A 24,866-nucleotide genomic window follows, 5' to 3' on the forward strand; every position below is an offset into this window, starting at 1 on the left:
CTCTGTGAACATTTACAATTCACACATGAAAAAGAGCAGCAGAAGAATAGCTCCAGCGGCGGTGTGCTATACCTCCACAGCTGGAAGCAGCAATGCTTCTGAATACCATACCAGTAGCTGGAAATCATGCGAGGGGAAGGTGCTCTTTCATGTTCTGTTCACTGGTTTCCCACAGGCAAGTGGTTGACCACTGGGAGAATAGGATGCTGGATCCAGGTACAGAGCCATCAGAAAAGAAAATCAAATAGTGTGCAATCTGCATGGTGGATTTTCTATATGGAGACCCCATTTGTTGGCCTGATCCAGCAGGCTGTTCTTATGTTCTTAAATAAGGTTTCCATGTTTCCTTTGAGCAGGCAATCTTCTTGAACATAATGAGGAATATAGTGGGAGTGCGGTGGGGAGTCAGTACAGAGTTCCAACCATAGAACTCTGTGGTTCTATGGATGGAAAGGCAGCTACAGTTTTAGATAACAAATTTAATTTTACTGAAGTGATCTGAACTTAGGCAAACACAGCAGCAGTTTTAAAAAATCAAGAGTCTGCCTCTGAGGTGCTGACTTCCCTACAAAAACACACAGAAATAGAGCCCTGATCAGAAGCCTCTCTTGGAATGATGCATGGGAGTCTACCAGCTGCTCACAGTATGTCAGGAGAGGGGAGGAATGGCGCCAGGTGGTGCAGATGCACCCCTTTTGGTACAGTTCTACACCACCACCTGTATCAGAATAAAACTGGAACAAATCATTTCATCTCTCCCATATATTTGTAGTCCGCTGAATGAGAGCAAGGATTCCCTACAGAAGCACTGATGCAAAACACTGCTGCACAAAAACAGTTAGTAAAGGACCTCTCACCACCCACACCATTTTTATAATTGTTATTCTGTAGAGAATGCTTCTTTGAGGATTTGGTTTAGGGTGGAAACAAACCGCATAGACGTGTCAACTTCATCATAGTTACTGCTCACTTTGAGCAGAGGGATTTTGTGTGAAGCAGCACAGAGACTTAGTGCTACAGCTTGTTTCCCAATCAGCCTGGCTGCCAGTAGCAATTGCTTTATATCAAGGGACTCATTCCCCCACCCAAGCTATGATAAGAAAAAAGGAGAAGTGGTAACTGTGCAAACTGAAAATAAAAAAGGAGTGGGGGAGAGGAGTTAAATTTCCAGGAGATTAACATGAGCAAAAAGGAAGTGAGAAAATGTCAAAACCCTCAATAACCACTTCTACAATTTCCAGGCCTAAGGAATTTTGGCGATTGGAAGGGAAATAGCACCTCTAATGCTAATTAACATGAGGCACAAGCTTCTGGGAAGTTCTCCTGCTCAAGTCTTTACTTTTTTAAGCGAATGTTTGCCTCACAGAGCTGTCCAGCTGAGGCTCCTAGCTCACCTTGCTTCTCTGTTGATGGTTAATCTCAGGCCTTGCTGGCCAGAGAATCTTTTAACGGGACCTTGTTGCATCAATTTTCTATATTTTATATATTTTACAACCAAATTATAACTAATTATATCATAAGAGAGGTTACAGATACTTGGTATATATTTGCACAATGCATTTGTGTCAGAAGACCCTTTGCATGCCATTTCAAGATCCCACAGCCCCAAGCAAAACCCCTTTCCATCTACAAGGGCAGTTACCTTTATTTAGCCATTATATAGCTAGGACTTGAATTGGCTTAGATTAAAATGAGTCCAGTCCCCACTTACATGAATATGCATTTATGTGTCTGTCTGCAGCAGAGAGAGTGATACATATCATAGACACAGGCTGCGAATACACCAAGCATTTAAAGTACACCATTTCCCCTAAAGAATCCTGAGAACTGTAGTTTGTGAAGGGTGCTAGAAACTACCGGTAAATCTGTGAGGGATAAACTATAGTTCCCAGGATTCTTGGGGTGGGAAAAGAATAATGTACATTCAGTGTATTGTGTGTAGCTCCAGAGCAACTATGTATACAAACAAGCAAAGCCCCTTTAAGAATGAAAAAAAAGTGCAACAGCCACAACAAGGAGACCAGATATGATCCTAAGGCACGTATGTGCTACACATTCAACCTAGCTTCAAGTATATTTAACTGTCATGTTTCTCATCCAAAGGACCCAAGTAAATGCAGTTATGAATACATTACAGTAATTCCTGAGTCTGGAGGGGGTGTGGAAGGGGACAGTGAAATCACGGTCATATTTATAAACTTCTTGAGGACCTGATCCAAAGAGGCTTGTGATCTAACTAAGGAAAGCAGGGGACGAAAGGAAGAGAAGTCCACCATTGCGCCAGCTGTACCACTGCAGCTTTGTTGGCATCTTTCTGTCTCGGGAAACAATGGAAGAGCACACCTTTGGGGGTGAAGTCAAACCATTGGAGAGTTGCAGCTAATTCCAGGTCAACATAGGGTCTGTGGCAAAACAGAAAGTTACCGTGTCCCAGCCAGATACCTTCATCATAACAAAGCCATCCTGACTTTCCCCCTGGTGACAGTCAAGCACCAGGGGGCTATAACTAGCAATCTGCAATATCATAAAAGCATCATGCGGTGGAGAAGTGGCTCTGGGACAGATGGGAGAGCCTTCCCAGCATTTAATTGCCTTGAATTTTCTTTGCCTGGAAGGTGAAGGCAAGCGAGAGAATGAAGAAATCTGAACTAATAAAAGCTGCATCGTGCCAACTCCCCAGCTCCATCCACTCTCTGCTGTTTGCTCATGGGCCTCCCTGGCTCTTGAAGAAATGCAAAGTCTTGCTGAATTACCCCTGTGCTTCAGGGACCAGCTCATCAGCATGAAACTTGCCCGGGTGTGTGATTTCTACAGTAAGCGGAGCTTCAGGGGTTGCCATTCTCCCAACAAACCTCAAATGTGGCACATTATCCCCCTCAGTTGCATGTATGTGTGTGCACATGTTTAAAACTGTTCTGCCCTCCCTATGAAGATGTGAGCAGCGGAGGGTTCCAGAAATGAGGGATTTAGTACGATCAAGGCTTGATGTGCAGTCAAATCAGGCAGTGGCAAATTATGTCAACGAAAAAGCTAGCCTGCTTCTCCTCCCCACCTTCCCTATTCAATGTTCTCTAAGATATATAAAAAACAATCAAGACTGCACTTTTTATCGTTTCCTCCAGGGATGTTTTTATCTATAGACATCAGCGTTAGAAGCAAACAATCTGTGCTGATCTAATGAATAAAACCCAGAAAAAGCTATAACTGAATGATGGAATGTAAAAAAGTAAATAAATAAATAAAGCTCACAACAACAAAAAACAAAGCAGCAGCTGCCTAAAGGTAATGTTCAAGGCTACATACTACATCCTTTCTAAAGCCAGTCAGAGGTGGATGACCTAATGGATCCTTCCATAAGAGAACACTGGGATGGACAGGCTCGATCTGTATAGAAAAGTCTTTAACAGAGCACTTGAACTTTTACACTCCAGCAATACAGAATATCTGCTTCGCTGTAGCATCAAACACAATTTGATCCCTACAGTTCACCAAATAAAAGTTAACTGGAGATTCCTTTCGTGGCCATCAATAGCGCATACTGTTATCCAACACATATTTCCTTTCTCTCTTTCTCTCTCTCCCTCTCTGCTAGAAAATCAACTTCTGAGCACACAGGAGTATGTAGCTGTTAACATTTAATGGCTCTTTCAGGATTCACTTGAAGAAAAAAAAGATGTCTGCGAGCACTGGCTCCACACTGAGGACAAAGCATAGGTAAAACTGTTCCTGTGAAAAGCTCTGATGCAGGTTTAACTAAGGGCCCTAGGAGAAGACTGGTCAGAATTCTGACTTCCCCTCTGTCCTTCACACCCCCCCCCCACGTTTGAAATTGTGTGGCATGACACTGTGCATCCCTCACTCCTCCCTTACCAGATACAACAACGCAAGGCACCAGTATCAGCCATGCTGGGCTACATGCCAGGAGAATTAATGAAGTGGTGTAATAGCTCACATGGAGGCCTAGTGATGGTGCTTAAAATGTATCAGCAAAGCAGGGGATCACAGAGCTGCTGTGTTGTGTTTATTACATTCACGTCTCTTCCTTTCCATTGATTTCTTTATTAGTGCATTTTAAGGCAGCAACACGGGGCTTTGTTCTGCTCCAGGCTCTGAGGTTTGAATTCCAGCACTACCCACAGATTAGCACGTTTGCCCTCTGAGATTCTAGGCTGGGCAGACAGTGCCATCTGCTACATTACCTGCTGGTTAGCTCCTAACTTGTATGAACCTACAGAGCAATCTAAAATTGGGAAGTGATTTTTAAAAAAACGGGGGAGGGAGAATGCTCCAATAGAACTACATAGATTCTTTCATTTGAAGAAGAAGGTGTGAATAGAGCAGAGGCAATGAAAAACAACGAAATGGAGGGTGGCTGACCTTTTGGCCCTTCAAACATTGCTGGACTACAGCTTCCATCACCCCTGACCATATGACATGCTGCTTGGAGTTGCCGCAGTTGCGCTCCAACAGCATAGGGAGGCCACAAGGTCAACATCCCTGCTATGGTGAATCCGACTTAAAATGTGGTTCAGGAGATAAATGGGAGAAGGCCTTCTCGGTAGTGGCTCCCTCCCTGTGGAATGCCCTCCTTTCAGATGTCAAGGAGATAAAGAACTACATAACTTTTAGAAGACATCTGAAGGCAGCCCTGTATCAGAAAGTTTTTTATTTTTGATATTTTACTATGTTTTATATATGCTGTAAGCCGCCCAGAGTGGCTGGGGAAACCCAGCCAGATGGGTGGGGTAGAATCATCATCACCATCATACCATCTATCGTTCTGCTGCAAGATATGTGTCCAAAGTAGGGATTACCAAATGATGCCCAAATTGCCAAGACACTAACAGTTAAGAATGAGACCAAAGCAGCATAACAGACAGACTGTGTGTATCTGAAGAAGTGTGCATGCACACGAAAGCTCATACCAAGAACTAAATAGTTGGTCTTTAAGGTGCTACTGGAAGGAATTGTTTTATTTAGACAGACTAAAGAGACTGACAGGTAAATCCCAAGCAAAGATTATAATTAATGAGCTTGTTCCCACCCTCTGCTCACCAACATGCTCATAAACTGAATGGGCTCACTGGCTCAAAGGAGCCATGTTGAAGTTTAAGACAGTGACATAATAGTTATTTCCACTGAGTGATGTGTGTGCATTCTACATAGCCCTCTACATTTAAGATGAGGTGAGTTGGTTAGCATAGCTGCCGTTCCAATTCATGTGCTCGTTGAGGGATATTTTGAACCCAAGGAACGCCCTGCTTTACTCATGGACCCTTCCTAAGTCACCTTCCCCATTTCCATGTCCCTGGATACTCTAATGGTCAGGTCCTCCCACACGACCTCTTTCGTGCCTTAAGATTGTGTGTGATCAGAAGCTATTACAACCAGCACCTTCTCAGTGATGGTACCCTCGCTGCTGAGCTGCTGGACAGGTCCCATCCATCTTTTCAGGAAATGCATTGTGACTTTTTTATTCAGGAGGTTTTTTAGCTGCTGTGTTGGAATTGGTTTTATATATGGGGTCCTGCTGCTTGACCTGTGCAGCTGTTTGGTTGTTGTTGTTGTTTTGGCCTTTCGGTGTTTATATGAAAGTTGCTTCAGTTGTTACATGTAGATTGCCTTTATTTTTATTGTTATTTTGTAAGCTGATGTGAGAACCCACAAGGTCAGTTGGTGGGGTATTAAATGTTCTGCATAAGAAGAGTATGTTAACAGAATCCATTTCTGCTGAATGAGTGTTCCAGGCAGTGCTTTTTTGGGGGGGGGTACTCAAGGGTACACAGTACCAGCACCTTTTTTTCTAGAAGAAAAGCACTGGTTCCAGGTAAATATTTGAGGAACATTCCCTAGAAAAATATGGAAACCCTCTTGCCTCTGTTCTCACCTGGGTTCTGTACCATCCTACGGGCTTGCTGTTACAAGAAGCAAGTTAAATACCAGTAGTAAAAATTACAAGTCTCTGCATTTGCTGATGTGTGCACTGATGCCTACCAGACTGCTTACTTTCCAGATCTCTTTGCAACCATGAGAAAGAAAGAAAAAATCTTGAAAAGTGCTGCTTACTGGACAACAGCAGTGGGGTCAGTCGAGTTCTTCATTACTACCAGTAGGTGGTGGCAGCGTACAGAGGTTCCATAAATAGCAAGTCTAAATTCCTCGGGGAAACCTGCAATTGAGTCTCCATAGTAGTCTAAACACAAGGGAAAATCTGGCTATTATAGTCTTTGGGGATTTTAAAAGCATATTTAAACAGCTCTGCTTTCTATTTTTAGGTGTTTTGGGTGGGGATTTCTCTTCTGCTGTAGAAACTCATAAATGCATATGCCTGTAGGCTTTTAATGGTTACATTTGAACTGCAATTCGTTGTATATATACAGTATGAAACCAGAGGCTTTACTGCAAAGGAAAACAAATCTTTGCTTGTTGTGGTGGTGGTGTGTTGGGTCCTTTTAAAAAAAGGTCTCTTATGTAAGCGTGTGTAGGAAGTTTCATTTATTTACTGCAATGCATGCCACTCTCTCCCACTGTGAGTGGAACAGCATGTGGAAGCCATCTCACAAAAATTCCAAAGAAATCTCTCCAGGACTTTTGCATTAAAAAACCTCGGATTCCAAGCCTGGAAGCTTGATGCTTATAGTTTTAAGTTAACAAAAAGCAGTGCAGGGAAGGGATATTTTGTTACAGGTGATTGAGGTTATCAGTATCCCACCTCTTAACAGTCCAAGCTGTTTCTTGTCAAGATGAGATGTGGTTTTCATTTCTGTTAGGAAAATTAACCTCTGTGTTGCACTAGGAAGTACATACTGGATACTTGATTTTGTGCAGACAATGTACCCTGGCACTGCTGAACTACCAGGAGCCCATCTACATCCTGCCCCCCCCCCCACAATACTGCAGAGTCTTCTAAAGATGGGAAGGGATGAATATAGCATAAGAAAAGTCCTGCTGGATAAGACTAAAGGTCCACATAGACTAGGGTCCTGTTTCCCACAGCAACAACCCACTTGCCTCTGGGCAGCCCACCAACAGCACAGGAGGGCATAGCCCCCTTCCATGCCACCTCTGAACCTGGAATTCTGATTTGGTCATCAGGACTAGTAGTCACTGACTGGCTAGCCACCTCTGCTTTATGGCCTCATTGCAACTTACCCACAACTTGTTTCAAGCAAACTGTCGCCGACTTGCAGTGACGCCATCCCAAAGTCTGCTATCCGGATGTTATTCTTTTCATCCAGCAATAGGTTTTCTGGTTTTAAATCCCTGTGGCTGTGAAGAGAGGAGCAGGTCATGGGTTAAGACAGAGAGCAGTCCCTACTCCTCAGGCAAAAGCCACCTGGCAAAATATGAGGCTCATTTGCTCTGTAATTGCTTCCAATTGATCTCATTGGCTTGGGAGAAAACAAGACTCAAGGGTTACTTCCTGCCACACTTCTCTCTGTTTTATAAAAAAAAAGAAAATAAATGGGGGTGGGAAGATGATACTTTTGAAAAGAGTTATGGGATTGGGATAGATATCCTCTTGGAGTACTTTCCCGTCCTGTGATTCTCAATTGTAAGACTGTAGAGGAGAGGGGTTGGTTTGCTGAGGATTTTCTCAATGGTCCTGGAAGAGTAGCCAAGAACCTACCCTTTCTTAAGGAGACTGACCCAAACTTCTGGAAGGAGAGACCTTCATTGGGAATAAAGGCTTAGTTTCTCTCTAGAAGATTTTGGGATGTCTGCTCTAAGCCTCCACCTATGCTCCACCTGGTACATGTGTATGTAAGTGCAGATATTACAAAATGCCAGTAAGTCTCCCTTGACATCATTCCAAAGGAAACCAAACCTGGGCAGCACTGGACACCAAGAGTTCTCTCCATTTGAGAGTGAGCGAGATGTGAAAACTGGGGAGTGCAAATCAAATCAAAAGTAGCATTTCAGGATGTTGATGGATTTGGCTTGTTTATAACAGCGACCAGATGATGACAGCATGATCTATGCCCACTCTAGCTGATGAAAAGAAAACGAGGAAGATTGCTACCATTATCAGTGCCCCTTCCAACACCACCCATCTCAAATAGACAATCACTCAGCTCCTTGGTGCTGACTATCCACTATGAGCGCTATTCCCCAGCTTTTCTTTTCAGGGAATGATAGTTGAGTGGCTGGTCGCTCTGCAGCTCCAGGATCAGCTGGATGTTGCCTTTCTCACTTTGACCTTAAAGGCTTGCCTACACTTCCATTTCTCTTGCTGCACCCCAGAGGAAACCTACTCCTTACTGCTGCATCAGAGCAAACGTCAATTGGGTTTTCTGCAGACTGACATTTGCTCAAATTCAGCAGTAAAGAGAGAGTTCACCCAGGAAAAGTGGCAGGGCAAATGGAAAACTGCTTGGAGACATGCCTAGAAAGCACAGGTCAAGCGAAAAACTCTCAGACCCATGCTTTCTGGGCAGGGGACAAACAAAGTGTGGACAAGCTCTGAGCTTGTTGGTCATGAGTTCGCTCATAGTAACTGCATCCCATTGCTCCTGGCAGGATATCTAGTAGCCTCTGATAACTTTGACTACTAGGATTCTTGAGGTTGGGACCCAACAGGTTGTCATAGAACACTGACCCCACTCTTTCCAGGTAGGAGGATTATTATAAAGAGTATGACTGACTTGAAATTATTTATTTGACTTTTGGTTTGGACTAGTCAAAACACACTTCAACTTTTCAAGGTGGTTTCCACAGCAGGCTCAGTACCAACATCCCTTTTTGTCGTAAGTCCTGAACATCTGGGAGTGAGCTGTGAAAAAGTCCTAGTGATTTTTTTAAAGTCTACAGGGAGCTTTGCAGTGCCTGAGCTAGCCCATCCCAGTTCAGTGAAGCCGCATACTTGGACATGAAAATAGAAGCTTAACAAAAACATAGCTCAGAATAATGAGCAGTTGCTAGTCATCCCTTAAGAACATCCTTGCAAGGTTCCACAGTGTTTGACTCATCCTCTCAGGGTGAAATTTATATCTGTCTAGATAGAAACACTGCCTTCTAAAAAATAAGCTTGTTTTTTGTTTTTTCTGCATTATGGAAATTATTGGGGTAAAAAAGACTATTTAATGAATTTGTGAACATTAACAAAAAAGAAAAAAAAGAAATTAAAGCCAGTGGTGTGTAACTGTCAGAAGTCACATTTCCTCAGGGGTAATCCTTTGGTGGGCAGAGCCAGAGCCAGTGACCATCAGAGCCAGAGACAAAAATTAACTAATTTCACACTGGCTTCCATAGGTGCCAATTTTATGGGGCCCTGGCCCCTTGCCCCCCTAAAATATTTAGGGGGAATGGGCCTGCCCAATATTTTCTGCAAGTTGGCATCTCCCTCCCTCTCTCGAGCAGCCACCTCCTCCGCAGCCGGGTGCCACCCTCTTTTCCTGGCTTGTCTCCCAGCTTCCAGTGTCATTTCCAAGCAGGGCAGCTGAGGAAGGGCAGGCAGGCCAGTAGGAGAGGTGAGCGGGTGGGAATGGGGGTTAGTGGGCAGAAACTTCTTGCATGGGGGCAGGGGGTGAGAGGCAAGCAGGTGGGAGGAAGGGGAGGTCTGGGCCCAGTTGCACACGGCAGAGGAAGGTGCGTTCCACAGAAGTGGGGGGATGCAGGGAGAAGTGTGGGTGGGTGCCCCCCATATTTTATTCAAGTAGGTGTCAGTAATGGCTTCCTCAGATTATTATTATCAATCCTATGCAAGTCTACTCAGAGGTAAGTCCCACTGGGTTTAAAGGCATTCTCACATAAGTACACCATTTTAAAAAAATGAAAAAAGGAAAAACCAGAACAACATAGCTGCTGATCTGGAAAGCAAGTGAAAGTAATTGCTTTCAGATTGCTGTACTACACACACAGACACACAAAATGAATCAATTCCTTCCCAGAAATCCCCCCCCCAAACCCCCACCAAATGGTGGTTTTTTTAAGTCATCCATTTCTTTTTATCAGATAAATTATTTCAAACAAACTGCCGCGGACTTGAAGGGACACCATCCCAAAGTCTGCTACATGGCTGCCCCCTCCAGTTGTTCTGAAACTACATGGACAATGTGTCTGGGGGGAACAAGGAGGAAATGAACAGGAAGGAAGGAACAGAGATGGGGCAGAAAAATGGGGCAGCTTCCCCCCCTCCTTTCTGTTTTGCTGAGGGCTGCATAAAATGATGGAGGGGTTCCATATGGCTTCCCTACCTGTGCTAGGGTCATAAGAAGAGCCTCTTGGAGCATGTCAGTGGCCAATCTAGTCCAGCATCCTCTTTTCACAGTGGCTGACCAAATGCCTGTGGGAAGCACCCAGCCAGGACCTGAGTGAAACAGTACTCTGCTCACCTGTGATTCCCAGAAACTGGTATTCAGAGGCTTCAAAGGCTTACTTTTGGGAAAGGGGGAGCAGATATTGAAGATCACAAGGGCATATCATGTGACAAGCATGATGTCAGATTTATGGTTTTTCTGTGCACATACATTTCTGTAGTGAGGAATGTTTGGAGCAATTTTCAGTCGAGTAACAATACACAGTACTGATTTTCATATATTGTCACAGTAGACAGCACAGGTCAAATATGTTCTGCTGATGCCTCAGATAATCATTTACCCATGACAAACTAGGAATGCAGACATGTGCTAAGGTAAGTTCAGCTCAAAGCAGAACTATTATTATTATTATTATATATACAACATCTGCATTGTCCCCCAGTCTCCATTTGCTAAAAACCAACATTAAAGGCAGAGAGATTAGTGGAGCAATGGATGTTAGATGCAATTTCTTTAAGAGACCAACAGCCTGGATGATCTAATTAATATGGAAAAAGAACCCCCTTGTGCTAAAGTGAAAGAAAACAAAAGCAAAACCCCACAACATGTGCTAATTGCTCAGCATTTAATGGAACATTGCAGGGTAAATGAACTTCATTTGGTTCCTTTCCAGCTGATCTCTCTGGTTCCATGTCTTACATGATAGGTGTCACCTCCTCGGTCTGTAGGTGAAAGAGGACACAATACCCTTTCATTGTTCTAGAGACTGAAATGCCCCTGGGGCTTTCTAAACATTGGCTGGAAAGGAGGATTAAATAAGGCAGTGGCTTTGGTGAGCGAGTGAGGGAAAGTGCTTCATACAGAGCCACATATGCCAACAGGGAAGATGAAAGAGGAAGAAATGTGCAGTACACGGCATATCAGAAATGTTGTTCCAGACCCATTTAGAATGGCAGCTAACAAAGGCTACAGCCCTTCTGAAGATAGTAGATTTGCAGATCCTTCTTGAAGCATGGTTCCTAAAGGGATATTTCTGTAAGTATGTGGGTATGCATGTATGGAGTGCATATAAGTGTGTGGGGAGGGAGAAGCAAAAAAACAACAACTCCTTGATCATGAAATCTTAAGGTGCATAGTCCAGAAATTGGAGGCGTTTTCCTGCATTGCACACATCACAGTATATAATCAAATTGCACAAATGGATCTATGCGTACTCCTGCAATATGATACAAAGTTTGATTTTATTTTGAATCAGACTAATGGTCCATCTATCCTACCCCTGTCAACCTTGACCAGAAGCCGCCTTTAATTATCTCTCCAAGAAGTCAGGCAGAAGTCTTAAAAGGAACATGGGAATCACAGAATCCTAGAATTACAGCGTTGGAAGGGACCACAAGGGTCATCTAGTCCAACCCTCTGCAATGAAGGAATCCTCTTGCCTAATGCGGGGCTCGAACCCATGACCCTCAGATGGATGTTTTAGTGCGGCAGCACCTACACGTTGGAACTCCCTGTCTGTTGATACCAGGCAAGTGCCTTCTCTGTACTCCTTGGAGCACCTGCTTAAAACATTTTTGTTTAGGTAGGTCTATCCAGACACATAAGTGTTGATGTGCTTTAATCTTTTACAGTTCACTTTAATTATCTTTTAAATGTTTTAAATTACTTGTTTTTAACTGGGGGTTTTTCTGATAATTTTAAGATTTCTTGTAAACCATTCAGGGGCGTTAATACAAGAAAAAAAATAAAGATAACAAAAAAAAGACGTTTTCTGCTTCCATAGCCTGCTTCCATAGCCTACTGATCTGTAATGTTCTGAGCAGATGATGTGGTCTCAATGAGAGAAACCACCTTGTAGTGGTAGTCAATTGATAAATGTCTGTAAAATGTTGGAAGGGGTGTGTGGAGCCAAGCGCCTTGTGTTGCATGGAGACTGGCCTTTGCTCCATGTAGTGGAACTGCCTTAAGTCTGTTTCTAAATGATGCTTAACATTTTGTGAACATCTCAGACTCTTTGACTCAAAAGTCTGAATTCTCTTTTAATAAAAGGTATGTGTGTATGCAGTGGCATTTTACAACAAGTTACAGCTTGCGGAATCAAAAGCAGCTCTTTTCGTGTTGCTACTGTAGTACCCTGACATACAGCTTCTAAATCAGTCCTCTCCTTTTAGTGCGAAGGATGCAAACAAAGCTCTTATTCCTTTTTCATTTGCCCCCACATGAACACATACACAAAGATTACTACGAGTCCTGCCTGTATATATCAGCAGACATGGCCTCAGGCGATGGAAAGGGAAGAGGCTCAAGTAATTGTCATTTATCAATATTCATGCAAAATCCTGTATCACCCTCTCCAAGTGCTCCCCCCTAATAACCTCTTATAACCCAAATAAAAATAAGATGAAAACAGAATCCTGCAACTCATTACCAGAGGGAAATTCCTCTCAATGTTTTCCCTCCCCTATGGAATAATTGGCATTATTTATTACCACTGAAGCCTAATCAGGTTTGCCATGGGGCCTTTCCTGTAATCATACTTTTATTTGTCAGCACTGCAAAACCAGAAGGGAAAAGCCAACACACTCACACAAACAGAAGCTGGACCAATCGCTGTGCTGCTTGATGATGTCACAGCCAGCCAATCCTGACTCCTTTAGCTGTTCTCCCTGCTCTTCCATGCAGACTCCTCTTAGTGCTGTGTGGAGTTTTTACTTCTTTTCTCACAAGAAGGAATGCCTTCAGAGGAAATCTAAAACAGGGGCTCCTCCTCCCTCACAGAGCTCCCTCAGGCTCTAAAACACCATTCCCTGTCAGCTCAGCTACCTGATGCAAAGGAAACTAAAAGAGCTCTGGCCTCTCCCCGCCATTGACTCACCTAATGGGATGCTTATCTCCCAAGGCTGGGCAGTGTTTTTAAAACAAGATGCTGATCCAATGTGCCAGGAAGAATATGGTTTTCCAGGTGAACAACCAATGTTGGATATGTATGTGCATTTTTCCTTTAAATGCATTTATTTCAAAGTAATTTGGGCCAGTGCTTGAATGACAGACCAGCACTGGGTTGTCAGCTTTTATCCGCTTACTGGGAACGTTGTCAGTATCTTAATATATATTTGCAAGTTAACATGCACGATGCAAAACTGGACGTGCCTATTTTTTACCTCTGGGTGCTTCGAAGTCTTGGGCAACCATCCTGTGGCAAGGCAATAAATCACAGGAGTAGAGTCACTTTGGGCCTCATTTGCTGTGCTTTCTGTAGTGAGGGAGGCCTTGCTTGGGAATTACAGGCAGTTCTCTCACCCTTGTAACCCACGAATTGCTCTCTTGGCAAGCTGATCCAAAGATAGAGGATATTCCTGTTAGCCCCAGATTTGACCTCTCAAGTCTGCTGGTCAAGCCGTTTCCCTAAGGATCCCCCATGTTCAAATAACTGCACATGAACACAGCAGCTGAAGATGAAAGCGCACCAGGCACCCTAATGTTACAAGCTGCAACTAATGCTACAAGCTTGCAATGTTACAAGCTTTCCCAGACAGTGGGGAAATGTTTTAGCCTCAATACCCAAGGTGTCACTGGATTTGAAATGAAGACTTCTACAACATAAAATAATATTTTGAGTTTATGGGACTCCTTTTTAAAAAAGGGTTAGCTAAGATAGCTCAGTGTTGGAGATGTGGCAAGGACAATGCCTCCCTGAAACATATGTTTGTACAGTGTTCTATACTTTTTATGTTTTGTGAGAAGGTGCTGGATTGTGTAACAATGACTGTGCAGGAAAAGTCAAATCTTTCAGGGGAAAATATTCTATTGAACTATATACCTGCAGTGTGGAAATTATCAACGGGACAACGAAAATGGACTTTGCGTGCCCTAATGGGGGCCAAGAGACTGATACTGATGAACTAGAAAAATATAGATATGATCCACTTTAATCAATGGATTGATGATATGACATCACTCACAACCTATGAACAGAATGCTTACAGGTGCAGACTTTGCTTGGATAAGTATGATAATATTTGGAAGGGCTTTATACAAAATGTAGTAGGCTATTAACATTTATATATGTATTAGGATAACAACACTTACCAATTTTATATAAGAATATATGTGTGTGTGTCTTTGTTGTTGTTGCCCCCTCACTTTTCCTTATTTTTTCTGTATCACTTTATTTCTTTTAATTGAAATCACTTCAATACAATATAAATATTATTTTTTAAAAAATCAGGAGTGGGCAAATAACTTCTTGTTTCAGGAAGCCTTTGGTTATCATCATTATGCGGATCCTACTGATTTCTGATGTTGCTGGTATAATTTTTTTTAATTGAAAGAATAAGCTGACTTGGAAGAAAGTCAGAAAACTCTTTAAAAATGAAACAAAAATCTTTGCATTGACCCAAACCATGAGTGGATGAGCTTTTTCATTCAGAGACTGTTTTGCCAATTTAACATTGGCCAGTGGGGTGTGACCAAGAGAACACAGTCTGCAAGTGCACACTCTCTCTCTCTCTCTCTCTCTCTCCTTCCTATGCTGCACACACATTAAATTTGTCCCACTGTTATCTCTGATCAGATTTTTGAAGCAGTACAGACCCCTGCAAACGTTGTTCACCAGCAGCAGAAATTTCAGCATGGCCATGACTGGACAACCAAGAAGAGTAGAAGATTTGTGATCTTGTCAGCCCCTGACTGGCATTTAAAACCGCAAATTATAATGCCCCTCTCCCAAACTAATCCATGCTCCCTGCCACCCAAACTGCCTATTTCCAGTTTTTCATTATGAAGTGTCATAAGCAGCACTATCCTGGGAACTGCAAGGCTCTCACACAGTGACCATACCAGGTGAGAGAATAACACAAATAGTTAAGGTTGTAACAAAAAGAGCTTTCCCTCACCAACCAATGACTGCAAAAAGAGCCTTCCCTCACCAACCAATGACTGCAAGATGGAATCTATTTCCTTGAAATCTGCTCCAATCAGACTTAAGAGTTGACAGGAAAGTACAGGAAAGAGTTGACAGGAAAGTATCCTAGGAGTGGACGGCAATGTTCCAGCTCAGCTTCTGTGGCAGGGTACAGGTGATTAGATTGTTCAACCTGTAATTGGGTTCACATCCATGTTCAGTCCTGTTCTGACTAAATGGCTTGGGCAAGTTACTGGCCCTCAGTCTCAACTTGCATAAAACAACTCGGTCTAGAACAATGGTAAAACAGAACAAGACCATATGAGGACATGGCTAGAATATTTTTCTGTTCAAAACTGGAAGGAGGGTGGAGAGTGGAGAGGGTTGGCCTGGGCCATAGGGCAAGTTGACTTAGATCTCCAAGGTCAAACCCCATTACTTTCAACTCAACTGTACCACCTCTGCCAAGCAACAACTTGAAAAACAACAACAACCCCATGGCTTATTAAACTAAGGCACCTTTGATCATGTAAGTAATAACCTGCAGGCCATTTGTTAACCGTGGAACTGTAAGTGTCTGCTGGACTGATGAAGTATCAGTCTAAAGGACTTATGAGTTTGGTCATATAGTTTAATAAGGAAAAATCTCTCGGCCTGATCCAGCGGCTACCAAAGTAAGTGGGACTCTCTCCATTAATTTTAATGAGTTTCAGATTGGACCCTCAAGCTGTTATTGATTTCCGTCAGCTCTCCCTTGTGCTCTGTTGACTGTTATAAACCCATCTGTGCTACTTGCCTATTTTCTCTGGACTTGGCATTCAATCTACCCCATAACCTGTCACCACTCTTTTCTGTGAGCTAGTCTACACTTGTAGTTTAGTGCAACCCAAAGCTTGTGTGGTGTGGATTCACAATGCATGCAGCACCTCTAGACTGTCAGGAAACTACTCCTTCTTGCTTTTTAAAAAGCAAACCCTGTGCTCCGAAATCAATAAGATATTCTTTATCAGAAAAGGTCTGCCCCTCCTATGCTACCTCTGCACATGACTCGCTTGCCTGAAACACCCCAAAAAATGCCCTTTTACTCTCCCTCTCCCCAATCTCATGGAGGAATGTGCAACTGTACAAAAATCATGCCGTAACTTTATGCAAATGTGTAAGCAGCCCTGCATCATAACACAAACCTGGAGGAAAATAATTTTGACTGGGCTGACCAAGGCATTGAAGGAAAATGAGCTGAGGACACAGGGACCAATCAGAAAGGAAAATCATGATAGAAGGGCAACTTTTCTGTCATCACTCACTTTCGTATCTTAAGTTTGGGTGAAAATCACTCTATTTCAAAGTGGTACAGTTTAAACACAAACACAACTTCCAGATATACATCAAAAGCTGCACTCAGATCCTCTTCTTCCTCAGCCCACCCTACATGCAGATGTTGCAGCTCAGCTACAGATTAGTGTTGCAATCCAGTGCACATTTGGGAGTAAGCTGCACTACAATATTTGCTTCTGAATAACGATGCACAAGGTTGTGCTGCACATCAACTCAACAATAATCTGTACAAGCTTTACATTCTACCCATGCTTTATTTCCTTTCCCTGTCAAAAGAAAGATGCAGCTCGTCTATATAGAAGTCTGCCTTTAAGACAACGAGGCTCCCCTTTTTGTTATGGGTATATCAGGACTGTAGTCATTCAAGGAGTGTATTTATAATCATTGCACATTTATTACAAGGCATCAGCAGTGGGTATGCAATGCACACTCTTCATCTTGCTGTAGTCTTTACCCTATCAGATTTAAGGATTTTAATGCCATCTGTACTGAGAAAGAGCCTTACATCCATTATGTAAATCACCGTTCACAGCCAATCAAATCTTAGGAAACAACATTACTGAGAAATAAATGTATGGTTATGGGTCAGTAGCTGAACAGAAACTTTGCATTCCAATTGGTGGCAAAAACTCAATTTCAGTGTAATTTAAAAATTACTCAAACTTGTTAAAGCCCTAAGTGGAAACTGGTTCAATTTAAAACATGGCCTGCAAGTTAACAGGTTAAACCACACTCAACAATTAAATCATCCAAGTGGGTATCAATAACAGACTGATAAAAGAAAATTACTCCCTACTGGAAAAGAAATTAAAGGGAATAGTGAATCGAATGCCCAGAAGGGGTCTAGGCAAGGCTGCCAAACACCAGAAGGTTTTCTATAACCCAAGGATGCCATAAAATGAGTTTGTTGAATTGGTAATTGTCCCAGGTTTCTTCAGGGAGAGGGCGCAATATGACACATATTATTCTTATTTATTGGCAAATGCCCCCAAGATCCTTATAAATTAAGCTGCCGATTCCACTGGGCTTTGGTTTTTCCCAGTTAAAGTGTTCACTGTAAATGAATGTGACAGTAGGTGTCTCCCTGTCTTCAAGCTCACCATGGGGAAAAAAGGTTTAATCAGATATGAGCCACTCATCATACTGCATATTACTGAACGCGACCAAAGAAAGGCCATGGACAGCCTTCAGTGAAAGCACGTGTGTTATCAGCTTATCTAGATAGTAATAGGGGCTGGCAGCTGCATGCACACAGTACAGGAGATTCCAAGCCTTACCAGTGACTAGCTAATGGCTTGTAAAAAGCCAAAGAGCTTTCAGTGACCTAGAGGCTGATCTGCTATATAATCTTATGCCATAAATATCATATATCATGCAATAAATATCATATAATATTATCATTCCCTTTAATAGTGAACTCAGGTGGTTGGGCGCTGAAAAGATTGGAACCAAAACAGGCCCACTGAGAACAAGAGGAGGGTATTACTATGACAGACAAATTTGGAGGTATGCAGAAGTAAAGCAAAAGTTTAAAGCACCTCTCCCAAAGAAGGATCTGCCCTGCAAAACAGCACAATGAGAATGTTAAGTGGCCTTAAGGAGCCACAGAGCTTTGAGTGTCTGCTTATAGCACCCTGGAGGAGGACATAGAGCGTTGGCTCCTTGATCAGAAGCAATACTACTGCTGGGTAAGGATACACTGCCACCTTTTCTTGAAGGTACCACTTGTATGCCATGTACCTTATGCAGCTTTACTCACCAGATTGAATGACTATGACAGAAGTCTAAAGCGGAGATGATTTGTCTGAAAAACTTCCTGGCTTCTTTTGGCGTTAATCTTCCTTTCTTTACAAGATAGTCAAAGAGCTCTCCACCAGACACATGTTCTAGCACCAAATATCTAAAAGAAGACAGGAAAAATATATTTGTTTATATGCGATCAAGCAGATGTTTTAAACATATACACCCATGCATAAATGTCTGCATAATAACCAATAGGCAGCAAAGTATAATGCATAATAATCAATAGGCAGCAAAGTGAGACAAAGTGTTAGTGCCCTTGTACGTTTTTAGCTGCAAGTGAATGTCTGGAGTTCTTAGATATCTCTTGGAATATAGGCTTTAAAACAACAAGAACAGATGACTTCATTGCTCCCAGTATCCTTTTTAATTGATCTCCAATGCTTAAAGATACATTCTGCCTAAAAGGACCATGGATAGTGACCTACCTATCGGGCAGTATGTACGGTAACTAAACAGTTCTGCTGGAGCAATGATTTTTAGGTACACAGTGGAACTTTGCTGCACTCTCTTCTCTCTGCATGCCTTTATACATGCCCAGTACATCTGCCCTGGAGCATTGGGGGAACCCCCATAACTGATTCTGGGGACACATGAGAAAAGGAGAGGGTCTGGAAGTTCCATTACACAGCTAAAACTCTTTGCACAAGCGAAACAATTTAGTCGGATACTGCTCAATATCTTCTAAAATAACATGCTCGAATTAATATCAATGCACATTTAAACTCCATATTCAGTGACATGAAGTTCCGATTTGCAACCACATTAGCAGTAAAATTGTTTGCAGACTAAAATATGATAATGTGACAGCAAATTTCCAACTTTCAGACTTAGAACAAGGTGACTAAAAAAACATTTTCAGTTGTTTTGTTTTGTTTTGAGGTGCTCTGAAAAGCATTGATTCGTCTGTAACTTTAGTCCCATCAAAACTGACTTACACAAGAGGCAATTAAAGAAAAGAATAAAGAATTACCAGGACGTTTTTAATATTTGGTGACTGCAAGATTATTATATACAATGTACCACATATACAGATTGTTTTGCTTTTTAATTTTTGAGATTTTCATTTATAAGCCACTAGAGTGTGATTTTATCATTGAGAGGCAGGATAAAAATATCCATATATAGAAAGTATAAATAAATGATTAGATGCAAAATTATCATATGGAAGACAAAGTTCACGAGTGAAGAACAACAAAAGTATCGGGATAGTTCTGACTGAAAAAAATTAATAAGTAATGTAGGAGTTAAAGCATGGTAGAAAATCACTTCTTTTCATGAAATATGGAATGAAGAAGAATCAGGTAAAAGCAAATCATGGAAACTCTTGTGCACTGTCATCCTTTGCATATTTACTTGGAAATATATCCAATCAAACTTACTCTGAAGTAAAAATGTATAGGGTACCACGGTGTTTGTTGTGAAAACAGATGTTTTTTCTTATTGGAAATACCTTCATTTGGTGTGTTATTGTATGTTATGATGGTGATGCATCGCAATCAATTTTTAAAAACAACATTAAAAGGGATAATGGGGCAATTGCTGTTTGATAGAGTTAGATATCTGGTCTGCCAAGTCTAGTACTTTCTGCTCTGCTAGCAGCTCCCCAGTGTCTGCTATCTTTTGACTACAGATGCTGGAGATCACACCAGGGACCTTATGCATGGTCTAACCTCTAAATTGTTCACTTAATTTTAGAACCATTTTTCAGGAAAACATCAAACTGTGATAGATATCAAGAGTGTGTCTCTATCTGCTTAAAGGAACTATGGGATCAGTTTCCCTCACAATCAGATATTGTGAAACCAAAGGTTTGCTATGTGAAGCTAAACCAAGCCAACAGTCCCCACTAGTCAAGTGGGGCTTAGATACAAGTGGTGCCAAACCGTTCCCAGATTCCCATGCTGTCAGCATGGGAAAGAATTCCTGTCCTGGGTGCACACTACGCAGAAGTGACCCCAGGATCTTTAGTTATAACCCTTTTTAATAGCATCTATGGTATAAGATGGGCCTAGAATGCCATGCTTGGACAATGTGGTGTTTGATTCATTTTTCTGCTATGAAACTCTGTAGGGAACAGGTTATTGTCCAAGTCTGGATCTAGTGACATCTGGCAAATCTAGTGGTACGTCCAAAATTAGCTTTCTAATTAGGGACTTGGATAACTCATTCCTTCTGCTATGGACAGCTGATGTTTTGGACAGGGTAAAGCCGTAGGACAAAATTGTATGTAGCTTAAGGTATAATACTAATTTAGATACAACACCATTCATTTATAAAGATGTGCAGACATGCAGACAGATGCCCTCCATTACACAGACTTCAAATGCCCAAGTTCAGAAAATTACAAGTCTAGCATTTTTCTCACCCACAGTAGGAACAGCACAGCAAATTTATTTATTTATCAACTTTCACTTATTAAAAATGCCTCAGTATGCAGCATCAACGTCTTGAATGAAAAATAAAACAAACTGAGGGGCAGAGATAATTCAGAGGGTTATTTATTTTTGTTCACCGCCCAGAAGCGTCAGAGACAGTAATGGAAACAAATGGAGTAAGACATTTTTAAAAGATTGGTGCTCTTGTCTCGTCAGGGGAAGCAAGAGGAGCACAGAGACAATGTATTCTGTGCTAACAGCTCTGCTAACATGAGGAGAGTGGCAGACTTGTTTGTTAAGCAATGCTCAAGGTGCAAGAGCTGATACACAAAGGAGGTTTTCTGTGTAATGCAACATCTCAAATACTCCGGTCCTAAATTACTAGTGCACCAGAGACACTAACAGAAGCTATTCCTTCGCATTCAATCAATTCCCTTCAAGATTGCCTCTACCAGATGGCTTTGATTAAACAGCCTTACTTTAGTACCCAACTCCTGCTCCATGCTCTTGGATTGAATTAAACTCAATCCAACCCTGGAATGGGAATATAAACATATTTACCAAATACTTATAACTAGAGCTATTAACTACAAGTTTATTATTGTGAACCTAGAAGCTTTCGCAGAGATTGCATGTGCACACATATTTTGATTATCCATTTTACAGATCAGTTCTCAAAGGTGGGAGGTTCCTGCTGGGATTTAGAATCAATTGCCAACACGGCTAATTTTGATTTCCTCCTGCTTTAAGGATTATTCAGTACCCTTACTAATCTCATAGGCATTTCTTTGCTGGTCCATCTATCTGTGGGCATTTTTATGTGGAAGTAAGTCCTACCATATTCAATAGGATTGCAGCTGCAAATACCTTCCCAGTCAGTATTACATAGACAGATATTTTTGACTGAAACTAGAGGGGCAGAAATTAGATAATACGGTTGGTCCACATGACTCAGCTTTCCATCTTTTTGGGGAAGGAACTGTGTGTTTCCAGATTTGGAATGGAAGACGACTATCAATTACCATTTTTTTTGCTCTATAAGACTCACTTTTTCCCTCCTAAAAAGTAAGGGGGGATGCGTGTGCATCTTATGGAGCGAATGCAGGCTGCGCAGCTATCCTAGAAGCTAGAACAGCAAGAGGGATTGCTGCTTTCGCTGCGCAGCAATCCCTCTTGCTGTTCTGGCTTCTGGGATTCAGAATATTTTTTTTCTTGTTTTCCTCCTCCAAAAACTAGGTGCATCTTATGGTCTGGTGCGTCTTATAGAGCGAAAAATACGGGTATGTCCACATTTGTTATATTTTAGGCCTTTTCTGCAGTTTCTTGCACATTAAAACATATCCTGCTTACTCACTGTATTTAGGAGCTTGGAAAACAGGTCTCCTGCATCTGAGTCACTGAACAGAAAATAATATGTTTGTCATTTTGGGGTCAACTTGTTCATCCATGTGCAACACATGGAAGGTGACAAATGGGGTGCTGGGCAGGATCTCATATGGTTTCTATCACTAGTAGAGGTGCCAACCTTTGTCCAAAATGGTCCCCCCTCTCACCCCCCCAAAAAAAATCCATTGCAGGCCGTGTGAAGGTCTACACTGCTCTCATGACCCAGGAATGTTCCTGGCAAGTGGCAACGAAAGTCAGCACACAGGTGATAGCCCTTTCCCACCAGGGTAGTGGCTGCAAGAAAGCAAATGCCGGCCACAGGAAGCTCAGACTCAGTGGTGGAGCCAGAACACTAATGAGGTGGGGTGAAGCACCCACTTTAGAAACTGGTGAAAGGGGGGCATTCCAGTGGCCGCAGGAGGATGGGGGCAGGGAGCAACACATTGCCATTTTTCCTCAGGTGGCTAAATGGGACACACCGCCCCTGCTCAGTGGTGCTCATCAACATCTAGTTGCTTCCTTCCCTAAGTCCAAAGTGCTGACAAAAGAGTTAAAAAGAAGTTGAAGTAAGAAAGGAGGTTATGAGATGAAGAGAAGGAGGGTGGGTTGAAAAAACTGAGGGGTATGTGGGAGGGAGCACAAGCAGAAGATAGGGAGAACAAGAAGCAGCAAAGGAAAGAGTTCTGTTTGTCCCACTTTGATTTTGCAATTCCTTGTGACTTTCCTGTAGTTATTTCTATTATGTTATTTGGGGTGGGCCTAAACGAGCAAAATGCATTATAATGAGGGCTCAAAGCAGCACTTTTTTCTAGAAAAAAGTGCTGGTACTCAACAACAAGCAGGGGGAGGGCCCAGCGCATGGGGGAGGGGGTGGCCTGACACCAAGACTGGGTGGTGAGAGTGGGTTAGCTGCTTGATCCTCCCTTGCCTATCCACCCACCTGCCGCCCAGGTGAAGAGGCCTCCTCATCCAGCTTTCAGTAGGAGGCAGCAGGACTCCAGGACCTTTCAGAGCACTGCACCTCCTTCTCTAAGCTGGACAAATGTTTTCCAGGCTTAGAGAAGGAGCCATGATGCTCTGACGGGATCCAAAAGGTCTCCCACCTCCTCCCCCTCAAAAGGGGGTACACATACCATTGTGTACCACCAGGAAAAAAAGTGCACTGGCTTAAAGCACCAATAGACCAAGTTATGTCTCTGGGCCCTCACTGAAAGGCAAACGATAGGGTTGGAAGGGAGAGATAAAACTGCATGAGGGAAAACTTTGGAGCTTAAAGGGAATGCAATTCAACTGTTCATGGGGAAATAAACAAAGTGCTCAATATGAAGAATGGTCTTATCCTTCAGAGAAAATTGGAACGATTATATGAACCAACCAAGTGATCCTTCAGCAAAAGGGGGGAAAGTTTTATTTATTTGGTTCTTATTTGCTTTGTTGTTCTCCCATCTGTATCACAGATTCACCTCCTTGCTAATAATAGCTAACAAGCTCCTAACCTCAAATGGCTCCTTTAGGTATCATCACATCAGAGAGACTAGCAGCTGTGATAAGCAGCCAGGCTAGATAGTCTTTTTCTGAACATACTGAAACTCTGAGCTGATCTTAAAAGACACAGAAAGCTGTAACAGCAGCACTGCGATGGCTAAATTCTCCACTACAGAATTCTCTGGAAACATCAGGAAGAAAGCAAACTCTAGAACTCTAGGTTCCCAAATTCTACAGTTTCCAGAAAATATTTAGCTACCAGCACACAACAGAGTATTCTGTATAAACCCATAGACATACCAGCAAACCTGTATTAGTCTCCCTTTCTTGTTTTCTGGGAGATTCAGGAAACCGCCCCCTCTGCCAAAACAAGATGAACCCAATTATTATTATTGATGTTGTGGCTGCATGGAGAGGGGCCTGATCTGCCTCAGCTTAGAGCTGGTACTGCAAAATATGACGATTTTATGGCCCTCAGCTTCTGCCCTAGCCAGTGCAAATGGCACGGCTTTAGTTACTGCAGGGGGTCTGCCAGCGATAGGATTGCTGCATCAGTTTTCATCTATAAAATGTGAAATAAGTACTATTTCAGCAACTTGGGAATGAACTAAACCAGTAACAATTTAAATTTTTTTATCATGCCCTCTTATGTGCCAGCACTCAGGGGAGTGCTTAGGTTCAGCATCTTACACTGTTTTGTGGCAAAGCACTGGCCTACTCATTGGGCTGGTTTGCATGCAATGCAAAACAATGGTTTAGCCTTGAACAAATGAGCCTCAGTGAGCCTGAACAAAGCCTCAAATGCCTCACTCTTCTTCCTCCTCCTCCTGTGCAATTTGGATTCATATTTTGGAATTCCTTTGCCCTTTACCCAGTTCAAAGATTGTCATTATGTATGAATTAAGAATCAGTATTTAAAATAAATTATATTTTGTTTGAAGTTGGATTGTTTTGCCATTTACCAGAGCTTATTTTAAAACATTTTCCTGGTTCATATGTAACAAGCCACAAATCACAGAAAGTGAACCCTGAATCACAATTTATTTCTCCTCCCAGCTGCACAAAAGGAGAAGAGGGGAGTGAGAGCTGTAGCTGGGCTCTCCGAGGCTCATGCACGTAACGATAATTAATCATGGTTTACTGCTACAAGTGAACCAGGCCTCTAGGTCTGTTCCCATGCACCTGAGTTTACGAGCTTATAAATAGTAATTTGCCTGTTTGCCACAGTGGGCAAGAATTTACTAAAGACAACCAGGCTGAGAAGCTCTAGTTAACTTCTTTTTAACCATCAATATGCCCCAAACATCACATATTTATATG

General features: G+C 42.3%; 1 protein-coding gene across 17 annotated transcripts in view; it reads right to left on the reverse strand.

Annotated features, from left to right (window-relative positions):
* Positions 1-24,866, reverse strand: part of BRSK2 (BR serine/threonine kinase 2) — a 407,365-nt gene that overhangs the window by 91,455 nt on the left and 291,044 nt on the right. For all 17 annotated transcript variants that reach the window (XM_083505290.1, XM_083505294.1, XM_083505285.1 and 14 more), the window contains exons 4-5: positions 18,257-18,397; positions 7,153-7,269 (exon numbers count right to left, since the gene is read on the reverse strand). In XM_083505290.1, coding sequence (XP_083361416.1) covers positions 7,153-7,269; positions 18,257-18,397 — 258 coding nt within the window. The remainder of the gene's footprint in view (positions 1-7,152; positions 7,270-18,256; positions 18,398-24,866) is intronic.

The sequence above is a fragment of the Podarcis liolepis genome, assembly GCF_965112155.1.
Source record: "Podarcis liolepis genome assembly, chromosome: 1".
Classification (NCBI taxonomy): Eukaryota; Metazoa; Chordata; class Lepidosauria; order Squamata; family Lacertidae; genus Podarcis; species Podarcis liolepis.